Source organism: Thamnophis elegans, chromosome 3, assembly GCF_009769535.1.
Source record: "Thamnophis elegans isolate rThaEle1 chromosome 3, rThaEle1.pri, whole genome shotgun sequence".
Classification (NCBI taxonomy): domain Eukaryota; kingdom Metazoa; phylum Chordata; class Lepidosauria; order Squamata; family Colubridae; genus Thamnophis; species Thamnophis elegans.
The window spans coordinates 4,440,202-4,463,924 of record NC_045543.1 but is presented as its reverse complement, the minus strand read 5'-3'; the positions used below and the strand labels follow the sequence as shown (position 1 = coordinate 4,463,924).

The window sequence follows — 23,723 nt, the reverse complement described above, 5'->3', positions numbered from 1 at the left end:
CTCCATCCTTCTACCTACCTACCTACACTACCTACCTACCTACCTACCTACCTACCCACACTCCCTCCATTCCTCCCTATCTACTATATTTCTCTCTATCCCTCTATCTATCTACCTACCTACTCTCTCTCCCTACCTATCTACTGTATTTCTCTCTTTTTCTATTTCTCTCTCGCTATCCCAATACCTACCTACCTACATACTCTTCCTACCTACCTACTGTATTTCTCTCTCTTTTCTATTTCTCTCCGCTATCCCAATACCTACCTACCTACATACTCTCCCTACCTACCTACTGTATTTCTTCTCTATTTCTCACTATCTCTATCCCTTTATTTACCTACCTACCACCTACCTACCTACCTACCTACCTACCTATTGTATTTCTATTTTTCTCCCTCTTATCTACCTACCTACTTTTAAAAAAAAATTGCCTCTTCAAAACCTTCATGCGTCTTATACTCCAAAATATATATATATACAAAAAATATATATAAAAAGGCACACTCAGCCATGTTTTGCTGCTTTCAACAACATTAAAACAAGTGTTGGTTAACCAGATGAGAACTTGCACAAGAGTTCTTGTTCCATGTAGATTAACTGTATTTTTTAGCGGTGCTTGAAAAACATGTACAAATTTGGTTCTGTCAATAGAGACAGAATATTGCTATTTAATAGCTATTATGAAAATACATTGCTGTACTTTTTTCCTAATATCAGCTATCATGATTAAGTGAACTTTTGTTAAGAAGAAATCATTTTATTTTTCATTTGATTTCTAACATACTGGATTGAGTCAGACTCATACCTGATAACTGAAGTGAGCCTGAAGACTAAGGTGAGCCAATAGCATTTATTCTTAATGTTTCCAATTGTTTTTTTTTAGCAATATAGTGTGTATCCGATAATTTGGGCAGCAGGCCGAGGCCATTCTCGTATAGTACAACTGTTGCTGCAGCATGGAGGTAAAGTCAACTGCTCTGACAAGGTAAAATTGAAAGCATTTGCTTAAGATTGGAACGCATTGGAATTCATCTCCCTCCCTCCCTCCCTCCTTTCTTCCCCTATCTATCATCTATATGTACATTATAGATAATATAGGTATATACTAACTATGCTGGAGGAGAGTCAGATTTGTAGTTCTTTTAGCTTCCTATAAAAATTGTGGTGGTAAAGAGATTGTATGGTGCATTTTTGCATCATGTAAATCTTTTAATCTTCGCCCTAAAATCCAGCTCTTAATAACAATGTCTCATCTCTGCCCACTTGCCAGTTTATTTACATATACATACATACATACATACATACATACATCATACATACATACATACATACAAGTTCCTTATCAGCCTTATCAGTGACTTTAAATGCATACCTATTTCCCTGGCTCAGCTGATAAGGAGAAGAACCTTGTGGCTTAATGGTTAACACATCTGCCTAAGATGCAGTACAGCACAGGTTCTAATCCCAGTAAGGGCATGGCTAGCTGATGAGAGCTAAATAGCTTGAAATAGATCTATACTAGTTTCCCTTTATTTATTTATCAGCACAGATACAACACAAATGTAACAAAGGCAACAGTAAAAATATTGGGTTTCTGTCTGGATGGTCTCTTGTGACGAGCCGATAGACAGAGAATGGAAGTAGTAAACTTCCTCCCATATTTGGGCATACCGGGGGTTGTGACTTTAAATGCATACCTATTTCCCTGGGTCAGCTGATAAGGAGAAGAAACTTGTGGCTTAATGGTTAACACATCTGCCTAAGATGCAGTACAGCACAGGTTCTAATCCCAGTAAGGGTATGGCTAGCTGATGAGACCTAAATAGCTTGAAATAGATCTATACTAGTCTCCCTTTATTTATTTATCAGCACAAATATAACACACACACACACACACAATATTTATATCTGTATTTGAAGCCACGTTTATCAGTCAAACTATAGTTTATCAGTGGTATTTTTTTCTACCAGTATGGTACTACAGCATTGATCTGGGCAGCAAGAAAAGGACATCTGGACTGTGTAAAGTATTTGTTGCAGATGGGAGCAGATGTGGATCAGGAAGGAGCTGTGAGTATAACTCTTATTTTTTTTAAAAAATAGCTAAATATATTCTAATCAAAAGCAACATATTTATTAATTGTATTCAGTTTATAAGTTCCCTTGGTTATCAAGTAAGTCTAGACATCATACAACACATCAGGGAAGTAAATGCCAAGAACTGAATAGTGGACGTTTGATGTCCATGTCAAACACAGGCTTCTTTGTTTTGTCAAAATAAAGCATTTGTAAAAAAAAAAGAAAAGAAAAATACAGTATATCAGTGTTTCTCAACCTTGGCGACTTTAAGTCCTGTGGACTTCAACTCCCAGAATCCCCCAGAAATCCACAGGACTTAAAGTCGCCAAGGTTGAGGAACACTGCAGTATATGTTTACATTTGGTATTGAAGAAATGAATACATTAGAAGAAAATATTCTGATTCATGTTAGTAAGTGTATTTTATTCTCTCTCAGAATTCTATGACTGCACTGATTGTAGCAGTAAGAGGTGGCTTTACAGATTCCGTGAAAGAAATCCTGAAAAGAAACCCAAATGTGAACTTAACAGATAAAGATGGAAATACAGCTTTGATGATTGCTTCAAAGGAGGGACACATAGAAATTGTGCAAGATCTCCTAGATGCAGGAACGTACGTGAATATTCCTGATCGAGTGAGTATGTATTTGTGTGGCATAAAAGTGTTGCTTTATTTGTGTGTGCCATGACACTTTGAAAGCTAATTTGGGAATATCTGAAGTAGAGGGTGACTCTGTTGTGTGCTAATTTCAGAGTGGAGATACCGTGCTGATTGGGGCTGTCAGAGGTGGTCATGTTGAAATTGTGAGAGCATTGCTTCATAAATACGCTGATATAGACATTAGAGGTCAGGTAAGTAATTCTCTGTTTAACGATATGTTTCTGAATGTGGCATTTGGAGAATGTAGAAGCATTCCTTGTAGATAGGAGACATATGAGATAATATTTATATTCTGGAAAAAATGCTCATACCAAATGTCAAGGTTTGACTGTGGCAAGTATATTTCTTAAACTTTACTGCACATTGTTTCTATATTAGAATGTAGAACAGGTGCTTTCATTTTTATCTACAGTGAACAGGTACTCAACTTACAACCACTCAGTTACTGAAGCTACAGTGGCACTGGAAAAAAAAAAGACTTGATACTGGTCCTCACACTAACTCACACTCACAGCACCCCTCACTATCACGTGATCAAAATGTGCTTGGCAACTGGCTTGTACTTACGATGGTTGTAGCGTCCCAGGGTTATATGATTACTTTTTGCTTCATTTCCAGCTGGTTTCTGACAAGCAAAGTCAAGTGGGTAAGCCAGATTTGATTAATGATCACATGATTCACTTGACATGTGGCTAAAAAAAAAGTCATAAAATTGGCCCCAACTGACTTAACTATCTTGCTTAGCAACGGAAAACATAAGTCACAATTGGAGACTATCTGTAATTCTTTTGACACTTAGCTGTTATGAACTACAGGTAGTCTTCCACTTACAACAGTTCATTTAGTGATTGTTGAAAGTTACAATGGCACTGATAAAAATGATACTTACAGCCATTGCAGCATCCACCACGGTGACCTGATCAAAATTCAGATGCTTGGCAACTGGCTCATATTTAAGACGGTTGCAGTGTCCTGAGGTCATGTGATCACTTTTGTGACCTTCTGACAGCAAACTCAGTGGGGAAAACCAGATTCACTTAGCAACAGTGTTACTAACTTAACAACTGCAGTGATTCACTTTACAACTATGGCAAGGAAGGTCGTAAAATGGGGCAAAATTAACTTAACAAATGTCTTGCTTAGCAAGAAAAAAATTGGGCTAAATTGTGGACGTAAGTTGAGGACAACCATGTACTTACATCAGGCAAGTGAACAATGTGTTTTAGCTGGATGCAGAAAATAATAGCATGCAATTTATTTTAATCAAGTTTAGGTTCAAAACCCTGAATAGGAGGCACTCTTATAAACTTGTTTCTTAAATATAATGTACATGCGTAGTAATAACAATATTATCATTTTAGGCAGTGTGTGTGTGTATATATATATATATAATTTACACATATAAGGTATATTTGGCTTATGAAATTAATCCAACTAGCTTTTAAAATGTTAATCATGTATTATTCATCTATAGGATAATAAAACAGCTTTATATTGGGCTGTTGAAAAGGGAAATGCTACCATGGTAAGAGATATTTTGCAGTGTAATCCAGACACTGAAATATGTACAAAGGTAAGTATATAATTAATAGTTTCTAATCCTGAATAAGCTTTAATATAGGTGGTTTTGGTGTATTGTTATTGTTTTTTATTTTAAAAAACTCTAGTTCTTGAACTTACTAAAAACTTTATTTGATAATAAGCTTGAAGTTTATTTAATAATATTTCTGTTTACATAGCAATAACCTGTATTAGTTTTCTTAGAAGTGTGACATGTATTTATTAAATTTATATATACCAATAATTTGATTATATATCTCCCAATTGCTGCTTATTACTTTTTGGAATAGTACTAGACAGTAAAATAAATGGCATTTTCCTTATGAATGCATGCATTTAGACTTAACTACCAAAACTAAGCCTCTTCATTGTGGCTCCTACCTTGAGAGCTGTTAGTCAGGTCTACTAACAACATATGGGCTTTATGTTGTTTTGGGAGCAGATATGATTTCTTTTTGTCTTCTGTAATTTTTTATTCTTTTTTTTTTTTATTAAATGTTTTATTCATTTTCATTTTCAATTTTGTACATTCACTTATATACTGGATATTTGCAATAATAATAATATAATAGTAAAAAAGAAAAACCCCAACCTAAACACAACTTATAAACCCAACCTATCGCTTTCATACACCCCTTCTTCTCCCCCTCCAACTTTCCTTTCTCCCTCCAACGATCACCCCTCCTACTTCCCTTTCCCCTCCTATCTTCCTTTCTCGCCTTCCTCACCCTCCTTCCCCTTCATCCTCCTTACATTCCCCTCTTCCTCCCTCCTTACTTCTCCCTCTTCTTTTCCTCTACTTCTCACTATGGTGCATTTCTCTATTCCTTAATCTATTCAGTTACGCTAAAAAGAAAAAAGAAAGGAAAAAAAGCAAAAAGAAAAAAAAAAAAAAATAAAGAGAAATATAAGGATCAACAGTATACAAGTGTATTCTTCTTATTCTATATATTGAAACTATATCTCCACCCGCCCACCCACCCCCAATGAACCCCCTCCCTAACCCCCTCCGACTTCCCAGGTCCCACACCCGGCACAGTTCAGTACCATTCACCTTCAAAATATCTTATTAACAATAATAATGAAAAAAATAAAAAGAACACTCCGAAAAAGAAAAAGAAAAAAAAAACGAAAAAGTAAATAAAAAAAAAATTAAAAATCTTTTGCATTATGCTCAGCCTCCCATCATTCTTAAAATTTAAACAGTGTGAATCATTCCATTTATATTTGTCCTCGTCCCTTACTTCTTTGATATTTACCCCCATCTTCCTGTAGACTCTCCAGATAGCCTTTCTTAACCTTATATTCAAATATTAGTTTATACAAAAATCAATTTATCTTCAAATACAGAGCAGTCTAATCATACTTTCGCTACTCATCTTCCTACCCTTCGTTTCACGTCTCCATTCCTCCCAAGCCCAAATTGCATAAGATTAGGATCTCGCTCTTCACTTTAAAATCCTGAGCTTTTTATGTTATACTTCAAGCATGTAAATCCGTAAAATGTGTGCCCAAAATCCATACCAGTTCGTTCAATCCCAAGATCCCTTCAAATATCCCGCTCCACCTTCCTTTCTGCCCCACTCCTCCCAACTTCATTCATCCCAAACCGCAATTCAAATAAATCTTAGTCCCCGCTTTCCTCACAGAAACACTTCATGCGCAGTTTGGATTGAGATTCAAATAAGTCTTGTAAAAGTCCCGTATAATATCTGTCTAGAATAAGCAATGCTTCTTTCCATTCCTCATCAGTACACAGCTTTACCATTTCATACCAAACAGAAATCCTAAAGTTTTAATCAGTCCAAAAGCTTAGAAAGTATTTAAAGACATCACTGGATCTAATTCTTTACTCTTCTGCCCTTTCGGAAAGAGAAGGCTACCCTCTCCCTTATAACCACATGTCTCGCTGCTTTGAAAATATGACTGAATCCTCAGTTTCCGCTTTTCTGCCTCTCCAGTAGGGGGAGAACAACTCCCTCCTTCTTGTAACCAAGTGACTTGCTGCTTGTCTTTCCTTCACCTTGTCCTTCCGCGTTTCCGAGTGAGTCAAGAAGCCCCGCCTTCAGAGTTTTATAATAAAAGTCCCGAGCTTCCGAAACAGAATTAATACGAAATCTTTGATTTTCAAATGTAACTATGATTCCAACTGGAGCTTCCCATTTATACTGTATTTGACGATTTCTAAGTTCTTGGGTTAAAAAATATAGCCTCTCCTTGCTTGCAGCATCTGGAGCGGGATTTCTTTAAAGACAAACAAATCATGGCCATTGATTCGAGCCTGTTATTGTAAAACTTTTGAGTGATCGCATTTCTGGATTCTCTTGTGAAAAAGTATATAATTATGTCTCTTGGAAGCTGTCGTTGCTCTGCTACACACGAATTCTGGCGATAGATTTTCGAATATTCCAATCAAAATTGAGTCCCGGACCTCCCACCGCTTGGCTGAAAGCTTCTACAAACGTCTGTTTCAAGTTCTCTCCTTTCTTTTCGGGCAGTCCTCTGACTCTTATTGCAGACGCCTTTCTGTTATAATTTATCATTGTAAGTTGTGTTTGAGTATCTCTAATCTCTTGTTGTAATGCTTGGATATTAGAAGTCAAATTAAAATTAGCCCCCTCCAAAGTTTCCAGTTTAGTCTCCATTTCTTCGATATAATCTGTCAAAGTAGACGTAACTTCAAACATATCCGCCTTTATTTGGGCAATTTTAGTCTGTATTTTATCGCATAAATCCAGCACAAATTCTTTAATTTTGTTTAAAGTCATTAATTATTTGAAAGAAAAGCTCCTGTGTCAAGGAATCTCCAGTAGGTGGTGTAGGAGACAAAGGCAGCGATTTACTAACAAGTTCTTTAAGCACATGCGGGGGGGATTTTTTTGCCTGCTTAGACCTGGGAGGCATTATAGATAAAAGCTGAGAATAAACAGATAAACAGTGTCTTCAGCTGGTCAGTTCTCAATAAATTATTTGTAAATTTTGCTTGTTAATGAGTAGCAGTCTCCGGGGAGATAAAGCCGGTTAATTACGTCATCAATCACCAACACAGTAAAAACGCCATTTTGTATCCCAATTGCACAGAGAAGTTTCAAAGGAAAAACAAGGCTGGTGTTTAGATAGTTATAAAAAAAAAAACCTCACAGGAGTGAGACCCGCTCGTGTTAGCTTAAGTTGCTTTAAACAATTTATCATTGTCCTGAGTGGGGGGGGTCGCCTGTCTAGGGCTGCAAAAAGGCAGCTGCGAGGAACTGGCTGGAGATAAGAGCTCAGTTACGCTGGATCTCTTCTCCGTTCGCAGCCCAAAAAAAAAAAGAAGGGGGGCTGTGAACTACGAATAAATCCTAGCACCTGAGCTTCTGCCTGCCCCTTTCTGCCAGAAAGGGGTGATATCTATTGATCTTAATTAGATATACAGACCAGAACTCTGAGAGGGGCTCCGTTGAGCTCCTTCGGCGACAGGCTCCTCCCACAGGAAGTCCTGTAATTTTTTATTCTTAATTGTATGCTGCCCAGTAGTCAGCCTATACTTAAATAATTGGGAGGGATATAGCAATGATAGTATTTGGATTTAATACAGTCAGTGATCAAATAATATCATTTATCAAATAATATAATGGATATGGTACTCAGTTATAACAGAAAAGATATGACTAGAGCTTAACTGTGGAATAAATGACAAACTTCTCACATGCAAGTTCCAAGTCAAGTTAAAGTAAAAGAAACAGTTCCAACAATATGATCTTGAGCACATAGTTAGCATTTTTATGGAGAACATGAGAAATTACTTTGAAATCCAGAAATCACAATTAATCTCTTTGATGGAAAATGAAGGAAGCTGGAATAAAAACAAATAACTTATTGGAGGATTACAGAAACAAGACTGTCTGAGCAGATTAAAAGGATCTTCTCTCTTCCTTCTGGCCCTCCCCATTGTGAGGATGACCCAACTTCCAATCAAACAGAGGTGTTAGGCCAGGAGAGAAGGGGGATGGAAGAGAAAGAAGATGGCTTCCTGAGAGCTCTGCAACCACAGGCCTCATGAAATGCTGAATAAATAGATTCCAAAATAAAGGAACAAACTAAAAGTTTGTTAGCCCTGATGAAAAGAGGCAAAAGGAAAAGAGGCAGCATCTGAGAAACCTGGGGACAGAGGTGTTTATTTCGTTTCCTCAGACTGGCGAGAAGTTCTTGGAGTCATTTGCTCAGATGGAGCAAAGATTTGAAAGAGAAGCATCAAGAAATGCAGCAAAGAAGAAATAAGCAAAAAAAAGAGAGAAAAGAAATGAAGAAAAAGAAAAGACTTTGGCAGGACAGTAATGGAAAACAAAATAAAAAAGATAAATCAAACTGTAGGAAAAGATAAATAGGTTTATAGAGCATGACAATATAGATGTACAGAGATTAAGAAAACAGAAAAGTGAGTAACCAAAAACTTGGAGATACAGAACAGAAAGATAGGAAAACATAGTGAAGTTGAATTTTAAAGAAAATAGTGTAAGCAGAGCTTCTAGATAATGAAAATAGAAAATAATTATTACTCGGAACAGAACTATAAATGATTGTTCTCAATAACATGAAAAATGATACAATAATTTTATCGTAATACTTTGGGGAAGCAAAAGTTGGGATTTTACGCAGTAGGGTTTAAAGAATTTTGAATTTTTAAACTTTAGTATTGGAAAAATAATTACAGAAAACAAATGGATCATAGAACTGATCTAGGAATGTGATTCAAGGTGCAAATGACCAGGTTCGAATTATCATAGTTTGCATATATTATGTGAAGACTTAACTCTCTGGAGAAGTTCATAATTCTGGGAAAAGTGGACAAAAGAGAATTATCAGCAGGTAAGTACTGGTAGATAGACTCAATTACAGTGGCATTGTGCACATTGTTGGAAGATTTGAAGGACTGGTTTGGGAACATATCATCCTGGAGAAATTCTAAGTGGTCATTAAGAGTTAACACCAACTTGATAGCATATAATCAAATTACTAATTAATTTCAGCTGGTTTGTATATTTTTAGAGATTAAAACAGTTCAACAGCTGTTGATATAATTTAAAAGCTAGTAAATAATACCGCTAAAAGTATAATGCATCTCAAACCATTCTGTTGGAAAAGGTTTTTGTCATGAAATATAATTTGTCTTTAAAAAAAAAGTTAAATATGCCTTTATCTGTTCTTCAAGTGTCTGCTATATCTTTTTCTTTTTACTTTTAGGATGGTGAAACACCTCTTATAAAGGCAACCAAAATGAGAAATATTGAAATAGTTGAGCTTCTGCTGGACAAAGGAGCAAAAGTTTCTGCAGTAGATAAGGTAAAGTCTAATTGTTATACAATGTGAAAAACACGGTTAAAAGTAAAATAGTGGCGGAGGGCTGACCCTCAAATCTTTTGATAAAAGGAAAAAATGATCTGCTTAAAAAAATGACACTAAATTGTTCTCATTTGGTAAAAATATAACAATGAGAGAAAACAAATGATCTAAAGAATACAAGTTGAATTAACCTTTGTAAGGAATAAAGGAATGGGGGAAACATAACTTGAGCTTTTGACTATATGAGCCATGCAAGTATAACTATAGAAAGAAAACCAGATTCAAGGGAAAATTATGATTGGCACATGCATGGACACTCATCAGGAACACTTTAACTAAAATGTGGAGGATAATAGCTGCAGAGAAGATGCAGTTCAGTGGTGGGATACGACTGGTACCCCGGGATGGGTGTACCGGTGCCTGCTGGGAGCACCAGGTACCGTTCCGGTACGGTGCTCCAGAGGGCCTACCCACCCGCCCGCTCTCCTTACCGCTATTTGAGCCAATCGGGGCATTTGCGCACAGAGTATATGGCGCTTGTGCGACGCTCCGCTGAGCAGATGGAGTATCGTAGGCGGATATGCATGCCTGTGCTGTGCACATGCACATGGTGGGCACCTGGCCCTGTTGCACCATACCAGTTGCACCGGGATCCGGAACCCACCATGATGCAGTTGCCTGTAAGTTACTCTTGACAGGTGTACATCATGTCCATTGTACTTCAAATTGCCTTTTGTCCTTTATATCTGTGTATTGTTCTCATATGCTTCTACATCTATTAAGTTACAATAACTCTTACAGAAAGGAGATACTCCACTTCATATTGCTATTCGTGGCAGGAGCCGTAGGCTTGCAGAATTGCTGTTACGAAATCCTAAAGATGGCAGGCTACTTTATAGGCCTAATAAAGGTGGTGAAACCCCTTACAACATTGATTGCAGCCATCAGAAAAGTATTTTAACTCAAATCTTTGGTGCTAGTAAGTATTTAGGATTTTAAAAAATATATAAATATTTCTGATGCTTTGGAAAATATGTTTCTGAAGTGCCAAAAAAAAAATTAATGATTAAATAAGCAAAAAATGTCAGCCTAACAGTAGCTTTTTTAATTTAATGATGAACGCTAATTTAGAAATACGTTAGGACAGTCTAGCCCAGTGGTAGCAACCTGGTCCCTACCGCCCACTAGTGGGCGTTCCAGCTTTCATGGTGGGCGGCGGGGGGGGGGGAGGGGGTTGCTGTAACTCTGCTTTATAAATTTTATAAATTAAAGTTACTTCCCTACTTTATAAACCACCATTACTGTGGAACGGTGGGCGGTTAGAAAATTTTACTACTAACAGAGATACAAAAGTGGGCGGTAGGTATAAGAAGGTTGACTACCCCTGGTCTAGCCTTTTCCAACACTTGTGCATATCTTTCTTCCTATATTTGTGGAAGAATTTTAAACAGGTTTTAATTTCATCTGCTTTCTGATTTCTCCATAGTTTGTAGATCCAAACAGTAGCTTGTAAATCCAAAAGTCTGCCAACTCTTCCAGGCTTCTTGGATGGAGGAAGCGAAAATTGTTCCTATCAAGCTAAACCAATTTGAAGTATTCAAACCAATATTTTCTGCTTTTTAGCACCAGGTGAAAATCTGGCTACTAAGAGAGGATTCATTAGCAGTAGATTGAATAGACAGGTGGATTGCTTGATGGCCTCTAAATATTTTGGGATATATCTCTCAAATTTCTTTGCTTTTAGTCATGCTAGCTGGAGGTGGGTGGGTTGATGGGGTTTTTCACACAATCAGTTTGCCGTTTCCCGGGTAGAGTAACTAGGTATGAAAGTCAAGAAGAATTACCTTTTAGATTGATCTGTTTTCTTATTCTTGGTATGGGAATGGAAAATAAACATGCAACTATTGCATTTGTCTTTATAGAATAGTTACTTAAGCTGACTGATTGGCTGGCTATGATCTGGTATTAGTGATTAAAGAACAGGGCAAAAAAGCACGTTTTATAAGTTTATCTGTGTTGCAGGGCATTTGTCTCCTACTGAATCAGATGGGGATATGCTGGGTTATGATCTCTACAGCAGTGCATTAGCTGACATTCTTAGCGAACCAACAATGCAGCCACCCATTTGTGTTGGACTCTATGCCCAGTGGGGAAGTGGCAAATCTTTCTTGCTCAAGAAACTTGAAGGTAAATATTTGATTTGAATACTTACTGAAAGCTAGACAACAGCTTGGTTGTTGTTGTTATATTATTATATTATACAATTGTATCACAGCGGCCAGTTGTTTCGCCGGATTTGGCATTGGTTACTAGTCGGGCCCCACCCAGGGGCCTAGGACGTCGTAACGTATTTTCGTAATATGCGTGCAGATCCAAGCAGTGCGGCTTTTTGCATTTTGACTGATGGTGATTTTGTCAATTTTTAACTGTTTTAAATGTAATTCCAGTGCTTTTGGAATAGCACCCAGTGTGCCAATTACCACTGGAATTACCACTGCTGGTTTGTGCCATAGTCGTTGAATTTCGATTTTTAAGTCCTGGTATTTTGCGATTTTTTTCATGTTCCTTCTCGGCGACCCTGCTATCACCTGGTATTACGATGTCTATGATTGTGACCTTATTTTCTCAACCAGTGTGATGTCTGGTGTATTATGCGCCAGATTATTATTACTATTATTATTATTAATAATAATATTATTATTAATATTATTATTATTATTAAATTGATTTGCTGGCTATCTCACTGTTTGAGGTAAGTTGGCTTTTATTTATTTAAAAATGTATTTATCTAAAGAATGTATACAGCCATCCATTTCAGATGTTGCATCTGTGGGTGGTAAACAGTGAATTAAAAAACCAAAACCAACACCAACACTTTCAAATAATTATTTCAAAGAGTAGTTTCAATAGTAATCCAAAATATTAATAAGCAACTAGAAAATTGCAACCATATCTTTCTAAATTTTGTCCTGTTCATTTGATTCAAAGTAAACAAGAACATGAAGATTGGAAAGCAATCATTATATCTAAAATTCAGAACTGCTGTGTGAAAAAACATTTTTTCCTCTAACTGTTCATAATCATTGGATAAATCTATCTTTTGTACTAAGAGAAAATTTTTAAAAACCTTGTTTTTTGTTTGTTCACTTATTCACATGCTTTAAATTTTCCTCAGAATTGTTTGTTGTCTTAAAATGATTTTTCCTTTTTTTGTTTTTAGTACATGTGTTAAATAGAATTATGTGTGGGTTATATTGTACATTTTTATAGTAGAACTGGCAATTATTGTATTTTTCCCTTCTTTTAATCTGATTTTTAAAACAGCGGTATATTGCACATTTTTGTTACTTTGTTCATCTGAGATACATGATACTTTATCAACTCAGATTTTCCAATTCAAGTGAAATGGTACATGTGTGGTTGGGATTCTTTGATCTGCTGTGGTTTTGTTTTTATGTTTTGTATAAAATTGTCAGTTCGCAGGTCTACAGGGATTATTTTAGATACTTTCCTTTTGTTTAAATTATTGTCATTAGTAAATTTATCACTTTGTTGTCTGTGGTAATTTCAAGATAACTGATGAACAAATATGAAAGCATGAGTCCAAATACATACATTTCTATAGTTCCACTGTGTAAACCAACCATTTATTTATATCTCTTTTTTTGTACTTTATTTTTTTTCATTCATAAATCACTTTGGCTGAGTGAAAGTCTTAAAGAGTGCAGCTTGTCCCCTGAAGTCTGGATATTCAATTATTGGAGATTTTCAAGACATGATTGGACAGCCATTTGTTTGGGATGGTATGAGCAATCCTGTATAGGGTGGAAGGTTGGTCTAGACCAGTGGTTCCCAAAGTGGGCGGTACTGCCCCCTGGGGGTGGGTGGGATGATTTAGGGGGGGCGCTACTAGGCAAGGGGGCGGTAAGAGGGTGAGGAAAAAATGATCCACTCAATGCTGGTCGCGGGTGGATTTTCTTTTAGGATATGTGTTTAGTTTTTGAAATATCCCCATTCCCATCCTCTCCTTGCGGAATTACTGGTTTTGAATAGTTGGTTCGGCGAGCAGAAGTTTAGCCACTAAAACCACGTAAGCATTTAAAGGCAGAATGTCTGTGTCATGCAAAATAATTGGCAATCTGAAGGAGATAAGATTATATTGTATGCCTTTGTATGTGTGGATATGCGCACACATAAATTTTGCAGCAGGGTTAACAAATGACCAGAGCAACTCTTGGTTAGCATAGCCAATAAGAAACTTGGCCAATAACATTAAGGCAAGTATGAACAATTATCTGTCCATGGTTGCTTAAACAAATGACACCAAGGGGGCAGTGGATTGAACAAGTTTGAGAACCACTGGCCTAGACCAAAGTTCTTTCCAACCCTATAGTTCTATGGAAAATTCACTTCATTTTCCAAAAGACTTCCAACAATATCAAATGAATCACCTTTATTTTTCAGGAAAATAGTTATCTATCTTGGAAATTTTATGTTGACTAAAAATTACTTATTTCTTTTTAGATGAAATGAAAACATTTGCAGGACAGCAGATTGAACCTTTGTTCCAATTTTCCTGGCTTATTGTGTTCCTTTCACTTTCATTGTGTGGTGGCCTTGGATTATTGCTGGCATTCACCGTAGATGAAAAACTCGGAATAGCCGCGGCACTGAGTTTATTGGCACTGCTATATGTATTTTTCAGTAAGTTTTCTTTTAAGGGAAATTAATTTTTTAACTTACAGCATGTTTAAAATTAAGCTGATGCTTTAATTAATGCATAAATGAAGCAAAAGTCAAACCGCATTATTAAAAACCATAATAGTGTCGCTACTGGTAAGATCTGTAATTTTGTGAAAATGCTTTCTAGAAAAAGAGTATGTATAGAAATTATACCTGTATCAGCTCCCCCCCCCCCCCCAATCACAACAGTCTGTAAAAGACATCGGATGATAGAAAAAAACAGCGGGAAACTACTCTTATATGTTAGATTTCAAGAATGAGTGATATATAAGATATGGTAACTTAGTATATTTTCAATAATTAGGCTTTAAATATTTCCTAAATTGGAATCGGGACCACTGTGATTCTTTTGGCTCTTATCTGTCATGCTAACCATGCACAATACATATACAGCTGTAGAAAAGATGGAGAAAATGCTTTCACTGTACCTAAAGCATCAAACAGGGAATAAAATATGGCTCAGTAACACAGGTAGTACTAGAGAATAATATTTGAAACATGAGTGCATTTATTAATGCATTTGAGTTACAAAATTTGACAGCATGCACCAGTTTTTCCCATTGGTTCAATGTTTCACTCTATGTGAATTCACTCTACAGTACATGAGGTTTTCATGGAACATAATCTGAGCATAAAGCAAGAGAAGACTGTACAGGTAATCCTCAACTTAACAACAGTTCATTTAGTGAGTCAAAAGTTACAACGGCACTGAAAAAAGTGATTTATGACCATTTTTCACACACGACCTTTGTAGCATCCCCACGCTGATGTGATCAGAATTCAGCTGCTTAGCAACTGCTTCATATTTACGACCGTTGCAGTGTACCAAGGTCATGTGATCATGTTTTGCAACCTTTTGACAAGCAAAATCAATGTGGAGGCCAGATTCATTTAGCAGCTATATTACTAACCTATCAACTGCAGTGATTCATTTAGCAATTGTAGCAAGAGAAGTCAAAACTCACTTAACAAATGTCTCATTTAACAACAGAAATGTTGGGTTCAGTTGTAATGGTAAGTCAAAGACTACTTGTACTATGCACAATGATTAAACTCTTGACAGCTATTGATTATTCAGTGCTGTTTTTCGTGCAGTTGAGAGACCGCCTGCTGCCAATTACCTCCAATAGACCAATTAGATCCCACAGATTAGGCCTCCTCCGAATTCCATTTGCTGCCCAATGTCGACTGGCGACTACTCGGAGGAGAGCCTTCTCTGTGGCTGCCCCGACCCTCTGGAACGAACTCCCCGTGGAGATTCGAACCCTCACCACCCTCCAGGCCTTCCGCAAAGCCCTTAAAACCTGGCTGTTCCGACAGGCCTGGGGCTAAAGAGCTGTTGCCCCTGCCTCGAATTGGTATGACTGTTGTGTTTTTAATCATGCATCGTTTTTTATGTCGTTTTTAAATTATTGTTTGTATCCCCCTTCCCTGGTTGAGTTGTGAGCCGCCCTGAGTCCCCTTCGGGGAAAAGGGCAGCATATAAATAAAATCAACATCAACATCAGTTAATTACATTGTAGATAATGATAGGCATAGACCAAAGTGTACATATCCTTATTGTCTTTGCCAGACTTCTCTTGAGTTAAAATAAATGACAAAGAGGTAGTCCTCCACTTAGAATATCTCTTGTTGATCAAAGCAGTCATTTAAGCAAAGTTGCTCATGTGACAGTTTCGCTTAATGCCTGCAAATCTGGCTCGCTCTCCCAGTTGTGGTAGTTAAGCAGATTCTCTCTTTCAAAGAGCTGCCTACCAAATGGAATCTCAGCTCTATGGCAGATGGTGGCAGCAACTTGCAACCATCTCCCTCTGATTTCCTCATTGACAGTCTGGAGAAGCTGGAGGGGAGATGATTGCAAGTGGCATCACATGAAATCACAGGATGGCTTGGCAAGTGGTTATAAGTGAACAGGTTGCCGAGGACAAAGCCTGCGACCATGGGCCTGTAGGGGCCAGGGCATGGCGCAACTCTATAATGGTCAGAAGTGCTTTATGGGCAGTAAAGCATCCTTTCCAAGCCATTGTACCTTTGAATGGGCATTAAATGACCGGTTGTAAATCAAGGACCACCTGTAAATGCAAAAGGATATATTGGGTAGACGTAGGAGGAGAGCCATGTTAATTTATGGTAGCAAATAAATAAATAAAAGAATTTGATGGTACCTTTTCCAACTAACACAGTGTATTAAAAAGCATAAACTTTGGTGAATTCGAATTCACTTCATCAGATGCATATAGTGACTAGACTGATCTAATATTTAAATAGGGATAAAATAGAAAGGGAGGAGGGGAAAGTATGTGGACATGCAAGTTACATGTAGATTGCAAGTGTCTTATTAATTAACTACAATATGTTAAAAGCCACTATGTTTGCTGATTTGTATGTATCATAAGAAAACATTTAATAAACCAAATTCCTTTGTTTTATCCTCAAAAATGCTGTGGGACTGAATGAAAATATATTATTTTCTTGTACAGCAGTGATGTAGGCTAAAGTGTTTGACATAAGTTCTTGTAATAATTTCGATAAATGATATTAGCATTTAAAATATTTAAACCATCTTGTTTTAGCTGTAAATATTTTGGGAGCCGAAGAGAAGGAGAAATTGGAATTGGGCATGGGTGCTTAGCACAAGATTGGCAAGACATATTGGCTACATGGAATTACTTCTTAAACTCATGTTTGTGAACCCACCTGAACTGCCGGAGCAAACCACCAAAGCCTTACCTGTCAGGTAAGAACCATCGATAATACTGTTCTGTTACATAGAATGGCTTTTAAAAGGTTTAATGTTGTAAGACCTTTATTACGGCCCAGATTTGCTAGAAATACCGATCTGCAATCTTTAAAGGAATGTTACCTGATACTCTTTTAAAACGGAATGAATGAATGAATTTATCATTTCTTTAATAATCAAATAATACATTAAAATGAAAACCATGAGATTGGTAATGAAAGCTCAGCAATTTTAAAATGTTCTAATAAAACAAAAAAACTTAATTTGTACCAATCAGTAACAAATCTGCAATTATTTGTTGTTTAAGGTTTCTCTTTACAGATTACAATAGATTGTCCAGTGTAGGTGGAGAAACCTCAATGGCTGAAATGATTGCCACCCTTTCAGATGCCTGTGAGAGAGAATTTGGGTTTTTAGCAACACGTCTTTTTCGAGTGTTCAAAACTGAAGAAACTCAAGGTATGTGTGAAGTTGTTGAATTGAGTTTTTTTGTTTTTCGGCACATTCCCCACCCCACACTCCAAAGCACATTTTTATTTATGGTTCAGTCAATATGAAGTGATGAAGGTATTGGATTAGGATTAGGAAGCCCCAGGCTCAAGCCAACCTTGGTTATGGAAATTTATTTGGTGTTTTTGGTCCATTCAGTGCCACCAGATTCATGGATCTGCTGCTAAACACTTTTGTGAATTGCCTTGAGCTCTTGTAAGCAAATGCAGAATATAAATCTAAGAAAAAATATTGATACACAGTGTTGTTTTATGTTAAAATGTGAAACTAGGACATATAAGTAATGGTTACTCTGCTCAAAATCCTAAATGACCTAGAGCCAATAGCAATAGCAGTTAGACTTATATACCGCTTCATAGGGCTTTCAGCCCTCTCTAAGCGGTTTACAGAGTCAGCATATTGCCCCCAACAACAATCCGGGTCCTCATTTTACCCACCTCGGAAGGATGGAAGGCTGAGTCAACCCTGAGCCAGTGAGATTTGAACAGCCGAACTGCAGTCAGCTGAAGTAGCCTGCAATGCTGCACTCTAACCACTGCGCCACCTCGGCTCTGTCCAAGTGGGAAACAGAGTTGCAAAATTTCCATGACTTAAAGGGGATGGGATCTTACATCCTTTAAGCAAAAGGAATACTGAATGTTGTTGTGTAGATATAAGGACTCTAGAAAATGTTAAAGTAAGAATTTCTTGGGCTTTACAAGGGCAACAGGAGAGTTTCACTTAAAATTATCCTAACTTTAATGAGCTTCACTTATTAGGCAACCAGAATTAGGCCTTTTCTCTATCATATCCAACTTACAGAATACATGAATAAAATTCAACCCCTGTTTTTTCTGTTTTCAAGAAAAGATTTAAACCTTTTTATTTAGCCATTGTTTTTAATTTGATTAAGAATAATGATCAATTGTTTTGTGAGTTTTTAATTTTTTTGTAGTTAGTTGACTTGGGTGCTTAGTAAGCAAGAAGGCGGAATATAAATGATGTAAAATGTATGTGTTTGAAGTTATAAATCATGTATTTACCAATTGCTGCTTTTTCTCCTAGGTAAAAAGAAATGGAAAAAAACTTGCTGTCTCCCATCTTTCGTTATCTTCCTCTTTATTCTCAGCTGCATTGTTGCTGGGATAACTCTTATAGCCTATTTCAAAGTGAATCCTGAAAACATGACCGTGAATGCTATTTTGATTTCATTTTTATGCGTTGTGGGTTTGAGCTTTATCTTGAACTGTCGCACATGGTGGCAAGTGATGGACTCCATCTTAAACTCACAGAGAAAACGGCTTCACAGTGCTGCGTCAAAACTACACAAACTGAAGAGTGAGGGGTTTATGAAAGTACGTATTATATCATGTAGAGTTTTGAATTATGTGAGTTTTGTTTAAGGAGCTGCAGAACATAACAATTTAGGTATGAAATGTTCCAGAGAATAGCAGAACATTTGGTTTCCCTCTAGATCAGTGTTTCTCAACCTTGGCGACTTTAAGTCCTGTGGACTTCAACTCCCAGAATCCCCCAGCCAGCACAGCTTTCCTGGAATGGAATGTTCTAAGGCTGTCTGGAATGTTCCTGAATCAGTTTTGCAGTTTCTGGATTTAATTTAACTTGTAATTGATCATGAAGACTCATAAAAATAAAGCATTTTATTAATAAGATCAGGGATCCCCAACCCTGGACCACAGATCAGTACTGGTTCATCTTAATGGCCTGTTAGGAACCAGGCTGCACAGCTGGTGGTGAAGCAGCAGATGAGTGAGCGAAACTGAACCCACCCCCACCCCCCGTCCGTGGTAAAATTGTCTTCCATGAAATTGGTCCTGGTTCAAAAAAGGTTGGGGACCGCAGAAGTAGAAAACTAAACATTATGAGTAAAATGACTCAAAAGATTTTGCTACTTTAAATACTGGGGGAAAAAAGCTATATCTATGGCATTTAAATTGGAAGTTTGCCTCTTTAACATGTTTGTAGGATTGATGTTAAGATTACTGTATTTTTATTTTTGTAGGTTCTTAAATGTGAAGTGGAGCTGATGGCAAAAATGGCAAAAACTATAGATAGCTTTACTCAGAATCAAACCAGGCTTGTAGTAATTATTGATGGATTGGATGCCTGTGAACAGGATAAAGTTTTACAGATGCTTGATACAGTGAGTGGTTAATTGATTTGCCTTGCTAATATGATTATGAGGCAAGACATTGGAAATGTAATAATTTGCTTTAATTCATGCAGCCAATTATTTTTTTCTTAAATCAGTGGAACAAATTATAGCTACTTATTTCACTGCTTTCACACAGATTTGCAGCTCAATCCTGTGCATGTTTGTGTTGGAAACCTCTCAATAAATTCAGTGGACTTATTCCTAAGTAGAAATTTATAAAATTAATTATAAACACAAAAACATGCTAATTTTAACATGATAGTCAATTAATGTAGTGATCATGGATTAGTGGAGGCACTCCTGTTTCTCACTCCATGCCACAGTGCTTTGAGCCATTTCTTAAGCCATCTCAGGAACAATATGGAGACTGCATTTAGCTCAAGGAAAGCTTCATTGTCCAGGCAGTCTGTTGGGCATAATGAAAACTCTATTTCACATATTGCCTGCCAGACATTTTATGTCTTAAGAAATATTTAAATGTTTACAGTGGTAGGCAAAATGCATGAGTTGTGATATATACTAGTTATAATATATGTAATCAGAAGAAAACAGCAATGGGACATATTTTCCATCCCAAAGTACTATATAATAATTGTGCCCTGAACTAGTTGTGATCCTCCCTCCCTCCCTCCCTCCCTCCCCCCGTTTAATTAATTTTCTTTACTTTTCACAGGTCCGAGTCCTTTTTTCTAAAGGTCCATTTATTGCCATTTTTGCTAGTGATCCCCATATCATCATCAAGGCAATTAATCAGAATCTGAACAGTGTACTAAGAGACTCAAATATAAACGGACATGATTACATGAGGAATATAGTTCATTTACCTGTATTTCTTAATAGTCGTGGACTCAGTGGTGCTAAAAAGATGATGCTAGTTGCAACCACGAATGGAGATGTTCCATATACAGATAGTTCAGGTATGGTAGCAAAATTATAAATAAGAAATAAGATTATTAGTGTTAGCTGGATAGACAGAGAGAGGGAGGGAGTGGGAAAGAGAGCGAGAGTTAGAGAGAGAATGTGCATATACAGTAGATTTATTTTCACAGGTAGTTTTTAATTTTGCTGTATTTTTATATTGCTTTGAGCATTTTATGAATACAAAGGCAGAATTAAAAAAGGTGCTAATAACCTATAGTATATTAGAATTGCATTTTAATCAGAAAATATTTTTAGGATTTCACGACGACATTGATCGAAGAATTTCACAGAATAGCCTGGGAGATGTGACTAAGCTTGGAAGTAAAACAGCTCTCAATAGAAGGGTAAGAAATTGGCAGTCGTGGAAGAAAAATCATTGAATATGTTCTACCAAACAGTTGTCCAATAGGTTTTAAGTGGGATTTGCTGGATCTAATTTAGATGGGATGGAAACCCTTCAAGCTATGTGTTTCTACAGATTTGGCACGCAAGTGAGGAAATGGAATCTCTTACAACTTTATTGACAACTTTTACTTTCTTCTGGGTAGAAAAAGAAAAAAAAGATAGGCTTCTGTATGGATGCAAATTACTACTTGAAAGTGATCCTTGGGATCTTAATCTGACTTGATGCGATATTATTTAATACATTTCTATGCTGCATTGTAGGTGAGCTTCTGATAAGGCAAATTCCAATCAAAACATTTGGGGTAAATTAAATATTTTTTAATTATATAGAGCTCCAGTAATAAGTTTAATAACATTTGAGAAGTAATGAAAAGGTTTAAAGCAGTGTTTCTCAACCTTGGCTACTTGAAGATGTTTGGACTTCAACTCCCAGAATTCCCCAGCCAGCATTCGCTGGCTGGGGAATTCTGGGAGTTAAAGTCCAGACATCTTCAAGTGGCCAAGGTTGAGAAACACTGCTTTAAAGGGATTCTGAGATTTAAAAAAAAATCCATATTCCTGGCACACTGTATCTGAAAATACTATAACCACACCACTTTTTTTTAAAATATTAGGATACCTACAGAAGAAGGCAAATGCAGCGTACCATTACACGTCAGATGTCTTTTGATCTGACCAAGCTACTGGTTACAGAAGACTGGTTCAGTGATATTAGCCCACAGACAATGAGGCGATTGCTTAATATTGTTTCTGTGACAGGTATGTTTACTTATCAGTGCCAAACATTTATAATCTTGGGCTTCATGCTGAAAGCAGTTTGCCAGTGTAGTATTGGGGAATAAGCATATAATTTGTTTCTAATCTTTTGCACTCTAATTGCTTATTTGTACCCTGTGACTATCATTAAGTGTTGTACCTTATGATTCTTGACGTATGTATCTTGTTTTTTTAAGTACACTGAGAGCATATGCACCAGACAAATGCCTTGTGTGCCCAATCACAGTTGGCCAATAAAGAATTGAATTGAATTCTATTCTATTCTATTCTATTCTCTGTAATGAAATTAAGAAATATTAAAAATTACATGAATTTGGAGCTATTCATGTGACAGTTTAAAATTAGAAATGTGCAAACAATACTTCTGTCTTACAAACTTTCCAAAGTATGGTAGCATTGTCGTAGCAGAATATACTTTTGTTTAAAGAGTACACTTCTACAAAGAGTAATTTGGTGTAATTGTTCGTTAGTTAAGAATAAGGAATCAATTCAATTCTTATCAATTGAAATCAGCTGAAAACAACACAGAATTCTTATGGATTTTTTATTTGTTGGACAAACAGCCTCTTAAATTATTGCGAAAATAACCTAGATAATAAATACTCCTTTCGGTAAATGAAAGTTTATTTATGGAATAAATAAAAGCTCACTCCATTTAAAGAAAGAGGAAGATAATTGTCCCTTTCTTCTGGACTCTGTGCACATCTGTCCTTTCAGAAGGATATCAGGCTGCAGTAGAGGGTATGTATATGCTCAAAAAGAATACCTTCTCCCTTTTCCGATGAAACTATTCCATTAGTGAAAGCAGGGATCTGAATGAAAAAGTATCAGGTATAAAACGCAACATTTGGAGATTGCATTAAACTTTAGAAACAATATGCGAAATATTTATTTCCTCATTTTTAAAATGTTGGGATTGTTAAACAAACCCATTAGATTTATAGTTCAAGAATATAGTTGGGTCGACAAATCTCTGTTATGAAATTTCAATAATTAGATTGTTAATGATTATGAGTAATGTAAAAGAAAATTCCTTATTGATACTCACAGTCAATCATATATTTGTGCTAAAATACTGTGATTTTGGTATGTTAGAATACAGTTAATTCAGAAGAGCATATAATGACTTAGAAGCTGAGATGTGATTATTCTTAGGAAATTTTGTACTAAGCTGACATTATTTTGTAGGAATGTAAACCGTGTTGCTAAGCATATAACTTTTTCAACTCTATAGGACGTTTATTGAGAGCTAATCAGATCACTTTCAACTGGGATAGGCTGGCAAGCTGGATCAACTTGACAGAGCAATGGCCTTACAGAACATCCTGGCTTATATTGTATTTGGAAGAAACAGAAGGTGTTCCAGATCAACTAACTTTAAAAACAATCTATGAGAGGTAAGTGTTGTTTTAACTGTAAAATCTCTTAGGAATAGTTAGGAAGCCAACATTTAACAGTAACAATTGTCTCTACTGGCTAATCCAAATAGGGAGATCCACTTTGGCATAATGATAAAGGTGCTGGCCTAGAAACTAGGAGTTCTAGCCCCTCTTTAGGCTCTGAAGCTGGCTGGGAGACTTTCAGCCAGTCTCTCTCTCAGCCCAACTCACCTTGTCGTTGTGGAGAAACTAGAAGGAGGAAGGAGTATTAACAATGTTCCCTACCTTGAGTTACTTATAATGTAATAAATGAGGGACTAAAATAAAATAAAAATGAAGTGAAGCTAAGATTTAATCCAAATATTTGGTCAAGATGAAACAGCAGCATTATGTTTTTTTAAATGCTCTTGGAAAGGGGTTTTCCTTTCGACAGTGGGCCAGAAATCAAGCATCCTGGAAAAAGTATTAC

At 36.6% G+C, this 23,723-nt stretch overlaps 1 protein-coding gene across 1 annotated transcript in view; it reads left to right on the top strand.

Moving 5' to 3' along the window:
* Window positions 1-23,723, top strand: part of LOC116506407 (kinase D-interacting substrate of 220 kDa-like) — a 94,053-nt gene that overhangs the window by 43,673 nt on the left and 26,657 nt on the right. Inside the window, 16 exon segments of the mRNA XM_032214140.1 lie at window positions 2,519-2,716; window positions 2,835-2,933; window positions 4,217-4,315; window positions 9,526-9,624; window positions 10,426-10,603; window positions 11,647-11,811; window positions 14,149-14,332; window positions 16,941-16,972; window positions 16,975-17,104; window positions 17,415-17,566; window positions 18,662-18,951; window positions 19,620-19,760; window positions 20,446-20,689; window positions 20,949-21,037; window positions 21,713-21,857; window positions 23,110-23,272. Of these exon segments, the coding sequence (XP_032070031.1) occupies window positions 2,519-2,716; window positions 2,835-2,933; window positions 4,217-4,315; window positions 9,526-9,624; window positions 10,426-10,603; window positions 11,647-11,811; window positions 14,149-14,332; window positions 16,941-16,972; window positions 16,975-17,104; window positions 17,415-17,566; window positions 18,662-18,951; window positions 19,620-19,760; window positions 20,446-20,689; window positions 20,949-21,037; window positions 21,713-21,857; window positions 23,110-23,272 (2,408 nt within the window).